General features: G+C 36.8%; 1 protein-coding gene across 1 annotated transcript; it reads right to left on the bottom strand.

The window, feature by feature from the left end:
• Positions 1-9,011: 9,011 nt before the first annotated feature.
• LOC102732624 (olfactory receptor 5V1-like) lies at positions 9,012-10,042 on the bottom strand. The gene has a single exon (XM_006745870.2). It carries the CDS (start codon positions 10,040-10,042, stop codon positions 9,095-9,097), a length of 948 nt encoding a protein of 315 aa, XP_006745933.2. The 3' UTR covers positions 9,012-9,094.
• Between the last annotated feature and the right edge of the window lie 265 nt (positions 10,043-10,307).

The raw sequence follows: 10,307 nt of genomic DNA, 5'->3' as shown, positions 1-10,307 counted from the left end.
CCATTATCAGATATTTCATTTGTGAATATCTTCTCCCATTCCATAGGTTGCCTTTTAGTTTTGTTGATTGTTTCCTTCATGGTGGAGAAGGATTTTATCTTGATGAAGTCCCCATAGTTTATTTTTCCTTTTGTTTCACTTGCCTCTGGAGAAGTATCTAGTAAGAATTGATATGGCCTATATCAAGAAGTTCCTACATGTGTTCTCCTCTAGGATTTTCATGGTTTTCTGTCTCATATTTAAGTCTCATCCATCTTGAATCTATTTTTGTGTATGGTGTAAGAAAATGGCCCACTTTCATTCTTTTGCATGTTGCTGTCCACTTTTTCCAACACCATTTTTTGAAGAGACTTTCTTTCCACTAAATATTCTTTTCTGCTTTGTCAAAGATTATTTGACCATATAGATGAGGGTCCATTTCTGGGTTTTCTATCCTGTTCCATTGATGTATGTCTGTATTTGTGCCAGTACCATACTGTTTTGATCACTACAGATTTGTAATATAAGTTGATGTCTGGGATTGAGACACCTCTAGGTTTGCTTTTCTTTTTCAAGGTTGCCATAGCTACTCGGGATGTTTTGTGGTTCCATACAAATTTTAAGATTGTTTTTTCTAGCTCTGTGAGTAATCCTGTTGGTATTTTGATAGGAATTATTTAAAATGTGCCAATTGCTTTGGGTAGTATAGACATTTTACAAATATTTGCTTTTCCAATCAAAGAGCATGGACTGTCTTTCTATTTCTTTGTGTCTTCTTCAATTACTTTCATTAAATTTTAAAATTTTCAGAATACAGTTCTTTCACCTCTCTGGTTAGGTTACTCCTAGATATCTTATCTTTTGTTGCAATTGTAAATGGGATTGATTCCTTAATTGCTAGTTCTGCTGCTTCATTATTGGTGTATAGAAATGGAACAACAACAAAAAAGAAATAGAACAGATTTATTTATTCTGTGACTTTGCTGAAATCACATATCAGTTCTAGCCATTTTTTGGTCGAGTCTTTCAGCTTTTCTATATAGAGTATTATTTCATTTGCAAATAGTGAAAGTTTGACTTCTTCCTTAATGATTTAGATGCCTTTTATTTTTGTTGTTGTTGTTGTTTGATTGCTGTGGCTAGGTCTTCCAGTACTAGTGGTGAGAGTGGTGAGAGTAGACATCCCTGTGTTATTCCTGACCATAGAGGAAAATCTCTCTGTTTTTCCCTTTTGAGAATGTTACCTCTCGTGTTTTCATATATGGTTATTATGATACTGAGATATGTTCTCAACCCTAGTTTGTTGAAGGTTTTTATCATTAATTGGTGTTGTACTTCTTCAAATGCTTTTTCTGCATCAGTTGAAATGATCTATCATTTTTATCCTTCCTTTTATTAACGTGGTGCAAATCATTCATTGATTCGTGAATATTAAACCATGCTTGCAACCCAGAAATCAATCCCATTTGATCATGGTGGATGATTTTTTAATGTACTATTGAATCCTCTTTGCTAGTATTTTATTAAGAATCTTTGCACCCACGTTCATTGGGGATATTGGCTTTTTTAGTGGAGTCATTTTTTTAAGATTTTATTTACTTATTTGACAGAGAAACACAGAGAGAGAGGAAATACAAGCAGGGGGAGTGGGAGAGGGAGAAGCAGGTTTCCCGCGGAGTAGGGAGCCTGTTGCGGGGCTCGATCCCAGGACCCATGACCCCAGGGATCATGACCTGAGTCGAAGGCAGACTCTTAATGACTGAGCCACCCAGGCACCCCTTTTTAGTGGAGTCTTAATCTGGTTTTGGTATTTGGCTAATGCTGGCCTCATAGAATGAATTTGGAAGTTTTCCTTCCTTTTCTATTTTTTTTTTTTTTTTGCAATAGTTTGAGAAGAATAGGTGTTAACTATTATTTAATGTTTGGTAAAATTCGCCTGTGAAGCCATCTTCCTCTGGACTTGTGTTTGTTGGAAGAATATTTATTACTGATTGAATTTCTTTGCTGGCTATTGTTCTGTTCAAGTTTTCTATTTCTTCCTGTTTCAGTTTTGCTAGTTTACATGTTTCTAGGAATTTAAACATATCTTCCAAATTCTCCAATTCATTGACATATATTCATATATTTTTCATAATATACACTTACAGTTGTTTGTATTTCTGTGGTGTTGGTTGTTATTGCTCCTTTCTCATTTTTGATTGTATTGACTTAGGTATTTCCTCATTTCTTTTTGAGAAATCTGGCTGGGTGTTTATCTTTTTTTCTTTTTTCCCTAAGAAACACCTCTTGGTGTCTTTGATCTGTTCTATTGTGTGTTTTTTGTTTGTTTTTTTCTATATCATTTATTTCTGCTCTAATCTTTATGATTTGAGATTTTTCTTGCTTCTTGAAGTAGGCCTGTAATGTTATTTACTTACTTCTTAGGACTGCTTTAGCTGAAAAGATGTAGGACCTTTGTGTTTTCATTTCTATTTGTTTCCACGTGCATTTTATTTCTCGTTTTATTACATGGTTGACCCACTCATTGTTTAGTAGCATGTTGTTTTAACTCCATGTATTTGTGGTCTTTCCAGATTTTTTCTAATGGCTGAATTTTATTTTCATAGTGTTATATTCAGAAAAGATGCCTGGCATGACTTTGATCTTCTTGAATCCTTTGAAGCTTGTTTTGTGAGCTAATATGTAATCTATTCAGGGAAATGTTCCATATGCACTTGTGTAGAATGTGTATTCTGCTGTTTTAGGATGGAATGTTCTGAATATATCTGTTAAATCCATCTGTTCCAGTGTGTCATCCAAAACCACTGTTTCCTTGTTGTTTTTCTTTTTAAATAATTTATCCATTGATGTAGGTGTGGTGTTAAAGTCCCTAGTATTATTGAGTCATTATCTCCTAGTTCCTTTATGATTGTTATTAACTATTTTATGTATCTGGTTGCTCCTGTGTTGGGTGCATAAATATTTACAATTGGTTTTATCTTTCTTGATGGATTCTTCCTTTTTATTTTTTTTATTTATTTTTTTTTTTTAAGATTTTATTTATTTTTTAGAGAGCGAGCGAGAGAGAAACAGCATGAGAGGGGAGAGGGTCAGAGGGAGAAACAGGCTTCCCGCTGAGCCGGGAGCCCGATGTGGGACTCGATCCCAGGACCCTGGGATCATGACCTGAGCCGAAGGCAGACGCTTAACCATCTGAGCCACCCAGGCGCCCAGATTCTTCCTTTTTAATTCTGTAGTGTCCTTCATCTAGTATTACATTCTTTGTTTTAAAGCCTATTTTGTATGATATAGTTATCACTACCTCATCTTTCTTTTGACATCTATTTGCATAACAGATGGTTCTCCTTCCCCTCACGTTTAATCTGCAGGTTTCTTTAGGTCTAAAATGACTCTCTTGTAGACAGCCTATAAATGGGTCTTTTTTTTTTTTTTTTTAAATCCATTCTGTCACAGTATGTGTTTTGAGTGTTTAGTTCTTTACATTGAAAGTGATTATTGGGAGATATGTATTTATTGTCATTTTATTATTTGTTATTTGCTTGTTACTGATAATTTTCTCTGATCCTTTCTTGTGTTTCTCTGCTTCACGTTTTGCTCATATTCTTTAGTGATATAAATGAATTTCTTTCCCCTTATTATTTTCATGTTTATTAGTGGTTTTTGATATATAATTACCATTAGATTTGTATATAACATCTTCTGCATATAGCAGACTAAATTAATTTGTGCTGTTTAAATTTGAACCCATTCTTTAGTCTTCTCTTCCCCATGTTTTAGTCATATGTTGCTATATTTTATATCAATTTGTTTTTTATTCCCTTGAGTGATTTTTTACAGAAATATTCATTGTTACTGATTTTGTGTTTCCTATCATTATACTGTTACTTGTGTTCTCTCCCTTCAATTCAACAGTCCCCTTTAACATTTCTTTCAGTCCTGGTTTAGTGGTCATGAACCCCTTTCATTTTTGTTTTTCTTGGAAACTCTTTATCTCTCCTCCTATTCTGAATGATAGCCTTGTAAGATAGAGTAATTTTCGCTGCAGATTTTTCCCATTTAGCATTTTGAATATATTATGGTACTCCCTCCTAACTTGCAAATTTTCTTTTGAAAAATCTCCTACTAATCTTATGGGTTTTCCCTTATGAGTTGCTGTCTTCTTTTGTCTGGCTGACTTTACATGTTTTTTTTCCTTTATCACTATATTTTGCCCACTTAATCACAATATGTCTTGGCACGGATCTGCTTTTGTTGATTTTGATGGGAGTTCTGTGTGCCTCCTGGATCTAGATATTTGTTTCCTTCCCCAAATTAGGGGAGGTTTCAGCTATTATTTGTCCAAATAAATATTTTCCTCCTTTTCTCTCTCTTCTTCTTCTGGAATTCCTATAATATGACTGTTATTTAAATATTTTATTTATTTATTTATTTATTATCTATTTATTTATTTATTTATTCATTCATTCATTCATTCATTTAATTGAGAGAGAGAGAGCACAATCAGGGGGAGGGAGAAGAATAAGTAGACTCCATGCTGAGCACAGAGCCTGGTGTGGGGCTTGATGCCACAACCCTGAGATCATGACTGGAGCCAAAACCAGGAGTCAGACAATTAACTCACTGAATCACCCATGCACCCCATATAGTATGAATGTTATTACATGTGATGGAGTTACTGACATTCCTAAATCTATCCTCATTTTGTGTAATGATTTTTCTCTTTTGTTGAGCTTGATTATTTTCCATTACTCTGCATTTTAGGTCACTAATTCATTCCTGTGCTTCTTCCATCCTGCTCATTATTCCATCAAGTGTGTTTGTCATTTCATTTATTGTGCCCTTTATCTCTGCTATATTATTCCTTATCTCTGTGGTAAGGGCCTCACTCATGTCTTCCTCTCTTTCCTCAAGTCCAGTGAGTGTCTTCTGATCATTACTTTAAATTCCTTATCAGGCATGTTACTTGTATCTGTTTGGCTTTGATCTCTAACCTTGGTGTATTTCTGTTCTTTTATTTGGGATAAATTTCTGTCTTCTCATTTTGTCTAAGCCTCTGTGACTCTTTCTGTGTTTTCAGAAAGTTAGCTATGTCTCCTGTTTTTGAGGGTAATGTACTTATGAAGTAAAGATCGTGTAATGCCCTGGTTTGTTGTGCCCCCTATTCCCCACGTCCCAGCCCTTCCCAGAGTGTCTCCAATGTGTGCTGCATGTGCTATGATATTGTCTTCTGGCTGCTTTACCTTCAGATCCGTCACCTGCAGAGCCTATCTTTGCCTGTTGAGGGTATTTTGGTCCTGGGCCTGAATGTGGGGCATTTTAACTAGATGTGTTCAGGTATCTTTGTGAAATGAGACCTGTCATCACCACCACCATAACCAAGGCTCCTCAAAACTCTTGAATGAGGTGATGTGGTGTGAGCAGGAGTTTGGGCAAGGCTTCTGGGGAAGGAGGCATTGTGTGCTGGGACTGAGGCAAGTGTGACTGGGAGGGACAGACCACTAGGGCATGAAGAGAGGGGCTAGGTGTGAAGATGTTAGGTAGCAAATGTCAGTGCTGAACTGGTTCTAGGAGATGGCCCTGTGCTTATGCTGAGGAGAGGGAGAGGGAAAAGGTGCAGGTGTTTCCCTCTGTTCCAGGAGTGGTCTCTTTATGGATGCTTTTGCTGGGACAAGATCTGAAATGAGCAAATCCCCATTGTGTGCCCAGGCTCTCTTCAGAATGCTGTTTCCATGCTGTATGTCTGTGTTGTGTGCCTGCCTTCTCTCCAAGAGCAGCACTAATGCTTTATGTTCTCTATTCCATCTGAACCCACTGACCTTGAAAACTCCAGGCTTTAAGTCCCACTGGTTGAAAGAACTCACAAAATTTGACCTCTCTCACTCTGTAATGCAATTGCTGTGTGATTTCATTTTCCCCATGTGTTCTGCTGTGTGTTATTCTGTCTCTCACCCTTCTCCATGAACATGTCTCTCTCCCCACTGCAGTAGCCATAATCTGTTTTTCTCCCAAACCCCACCTTCACACTTCCTACCTTTTTTGATGTGGCCTCTTCTCTACCTTTATTTTTGGAGTTTGTTCTGCCAGTCTTCAGGTCAATTTCTGGGGCATTTAGGATGATTTCTTAGTTACCTAGTTGTATCTGTGGGACAAGGGGAACCTATGGTCCTCCCACTCAACTGCCATCTTTCCACAAACACTTGTGTCTTAATGAATAATGGCCTCCTTTGAATTAGAGTTAACTATATTATTTTTGTCACTGAGTTTCCTATACCTCCCTGTCAGCAGTTTTTTATTTCCTTCTACACTTCTTTCCATCTTTCTGATTCTTTTTCATAAATGATTGCTGTCAGTCTAGTTTGAAAGTAATTAACATAAAATGTCAGGTTATCTAGAGACATACTAGTTAGCCATTTCTAACAAATTTAGCTAAGCCTCCAGTGTATTTTAGATTTTATTGGGGTGGTTGATTTTAAGCTTAACTATGCATTCTCATTGCACTAAAGTGTCACCTACATCCCAGGACGATTTTCTCAGGAAATTGTTAAGTAATTTGACTGGATTTCCTCACATACCTGTGATTTTTAAGGAAGAGAAGAGAGAGGAATAAAATAGAAATGTATCACTGAGTTTCCTCAAAAGCAACATGATATCTTCAAGAAAAAGGAAATACCATCATCAAAATACTACCAGCCATACATATAGATAGATCCTCAGGACAGGAGATCATGCCTTCTATCAGTTTTATCCAGCATAAATTTTTGTGGTTTTAACATCTTGAGTTTTGTGTAGTTCACTCCAAACTTCACATTGTAGAAACTGAAAGACCCCATTAAGTTGCTTATACTTCAGGGATATTTTTTCTCCACTTAATAAGAAAAAGCTAACATTGTCCATGATTCCATGTTAAAAATATAAGCACAGAATATTGTAGACATTTTTCTTTTTAAAACTTTTCCCGGGATGCCTGGGTGGCTCAGTTGGTTAAGCAGCTGCCTTCAGCTCAGGTCATGATCCCAGGGTCCTGGGATCAAGTCCCGCATTGGACTCCTTGCTCAGCAGGGAGCCTGCTTCTTCCTCTGCCTGCAGCTCCCCCTGCTCGTACTCTCGCTCACTCTCTTCTGCCTATGATCTCTCTGGCAAATAAATAAATAAAAATCTTAAAAAAAAAACCAAAAACTTTTCCCAACAACCCGTTTCAATGTTGGCCAAGGCCTGATTTGTCGTGAACTTGGTGAGATGCCCACTGTTTCCAATAGGATACAATTAGATTCCAAAGTGGTTTGTGTTACACAAATATAACACCATTATCACAATCATTACATGCAAATAAGGAGTGAAATATTTAAAAAAGTATCAGAGTGGCTCATAGCTAAAATAATTGATTGTATTTTAAAGATATTATTTGGGGTGCCTGGGTGGCTCAGTTGGTTAAGCATCTGTCTTTGGCTCAGGTCATGATTTCAGGGTCCTGGGATTGAGTCCCACATCGGGCTCCCTGCTCAGTGGGGAGTCTGCTTCTGCCTCTCACTTTCTCTCTCTATGCCCGCTCTTTCTCTCTCTCTAATAAATAAATAAAATCTTTAGGAAAAAAGATATTATTTAATTTTATATGGTGTTACACCTTACAAAATTCATGAATTGTTATTTTATGCAATGAGGACTTAATTGTATTTTACTACAAGCAAACTCTGCAATAGAGACTAAAATGAACAATAAAAGGAAAACAGTTCTTAAATTTATAGTTGTAAAGTAGTAATATTACATAATTTCCTTCTTAAAGTCCATGTGGATTTTCCTACTCTATTTAAAATCAAATAAAAGATAGTTGGTGTACCATTATTATGAATAGACCTGTAATGTTGTGTAAGATATATATTGGTGCATTACTGAATTTTGGAAGATATAATTATTACCAAACATGGCATGTCCAAGTATTTATTCTAACTCATGCAGCACAAGTACATATGACAAAACTATAATTTGGTAAATTTTGAAAATGAGTAAGAGATCAATAACAGTATAGAGAAGGAAATAAAAAGATATCTGTGAATAACATAAGAACACTTCACTGGTGATATGATCACTTATCTGTCTAAAGCAGATAAGAGAAAGAGAGAAGACATTGAATGCTAGAAACTAAAAATAGATTCAGAACTGCAGAGAGTGAGTATATAGTAGAAGTGACTCACTGGGGACCAAATTTTGAAATTGGGATGTTCAGGGTTGAAAAAACAGTGGAGAAAATTATACATGATGGCAGAGTTAAAGCAGTGTATTACATAAGCAGTAATACACAACATTCTTACTTCTAGATGTGATAGAAAGAGGGGAATGGAGTGTGAAGTGTGAGCCCTCCCCAGTGAGAAACAACTGCTTTCTAATCACACTGAATGGAAGTGCTGGGCATCAAGGCAAAGTGGAGTCTAGTTTCACAGATTTTAGTCTGCATCACTGGAAAAAATTGATAACAAAAATGTAAAGTAGTTGATAAGGCGTGTGTATGTGTGTAAGTGTATTAGAAATGACACTCTCAGTTTTGACCATATTCAGGCTAAAATGCAAAATATTGTGAACTAAATTAGATATCTAAATCAGAGATTTGGAAAGTAAGTGATCTCTTTGGAGGGACAAGTATAACTGAGAATGGATAGAGTCACAAGAAAAGAGAGAAACACAAACACAGAGTAAGTGGAAGCTAAAATTGATAGAAAGAGTGAACTAATAATGTAAATATATCATCATAAAGTCAATCACATAAAGGAAATTAGTAAAAGGAAGATCTATAAATAGATGGTTAATGATTTAAAAAAAATACTAGAACATATACATGATAGCGGTGTGAGTATGGATACAGATATGAACATATATCCCACCTAAGACCAGCTCAGTTTATTCCTGTTAATTATTAACCATTCTCTGCTTACTCTTGAAAATGTCTGTTTTTAGATGATAAATATTAAAAGCCCTGTATATATATGTATATATAACTAGTTATATGTATGTATGCATGTGTTCATAAATTCCTATGAGTACATAAATATGTGTTCTATATATCAACTGAAAATTATTCTATGAATTTATTCTAAAGTGAGCATTGATATATTCTCCTTTAATATTATAATTGCTGTAAACATGCTCTGTGACATAGAAGCCTTTTAAGTGCTTCTTTGACCTCCATGTTTTTCAGGCTGTAGATCATGGGGTTTAACATTGGGGTAATAACCCCATATAGCATGGAGGTGAGTCTGTCTCTGGCTGGAGAGTGTTGACTGGAGGAAGGCCGAATGTAGGTAAATATTGCTGTGCCATAGAACAGACAGACCACTAGGAGGTGGGAAGCACATGTGGAGAAGGCTTTGTGTTTCCTTTCCACTGACTGGATCTTTAGAATGGTGGATATAATGTAGATATAAGAGATAAAGGTGATCAGGAAGGCGCTGATCCCCAGTATGCCTCCTACCACTAAAACGAGCATTTCAGCTACATAAGTGGATGAGCATGAGAGGGCCATCACTGGTGGGATGTCACAATAGTATTGGTTAACTCGGTTGGACTTGCAAAAAGACAGGCGGAATGTGGACACTGTATGGAGGAGGGAATTGAGAAACCCTGCTGCCCAGGTCCCAGCTGTCAGCTGGACACACTGAACCTTGGTCATGATGAGCATGTAACGAAGGGGGAAGCAGATGGCCACATACCGGTCATAAGCCATGACAGCAAGAAGGAAGACTTCAGTCCCTACCAGGGCCACCAGGAAAAAAAGCTGTAAAGCACATCCAAAGAAGGAAATGCTTTGCTGCTCAGTCAGGAGGTTCTCCAGCATCTTGGGGACAGTAGCTGATGGGCAGAAAATGTCTAAGAGGGATAAATTGACCAAAAAGTAATACATGGGTGAGTGTAGCTTTTTCTCAGTCCCAATGGCCAAGAGAATGGCCCCATTTCCTACCAAGGTGACTTGATAGATGATGGCAAAGACCACAAAGAGAGGGTAGCGTACCTCAGGGAGGTCAGAGAGCCCTATGAGGATAAACTGAGTCACAGTGGTAAGATTGTAAATGTCCATCTCCTCTCTCCATAAGGGACTTTCTGAAAGAAATGAAACAAACACAGGTTAGACTAAAAAGCCAAGGAGACTAGTAATGAGAAATTCTTGGAAAAATATTGGTGTGTGGCTGGTAAATCCTGTTGTTATGATCGAGATTTAATTTATTAGAACAACTGTGAAAAACATCTCCTGTGTTCATGTTTCTTGAAATACTCATCCTCAGTTCTTTATAAAGAGACAGATTTCTGAGAAACAAAGGAGAAATTAAAAATTTGCATTCTCA

Source organism: Leptonychotes weddellii, chromosome 7 (assembly GCF_054177405.1).
Source record: "Leptonychotes weddellii isolate Sample4059 chromosome 7, ASM5417740v2, whole genome shotgun sequence".
NCBI classification, from domain to species: domain Eukaryota; kingdom Metazoa; phylum Chordata; class Mammalia; order Carnivora; family Phocidae; genus Leptonychotes; species Leptonychotes weddellii.
Note: the sequence above shows the minus strand (reverse complement) of the source record. Positions and strands in the feature narration are given on the sequence as shown.

What these genes read in the sequence shown, in the direction of transcription:
- LOC102732624 (XM_006745870.2), bottom strand. Translation starts at nt 10,042, where the DNA reads ATGGACATTTACAATCTTACCACTGTGACTCAGTTTATCCTCATAGGG.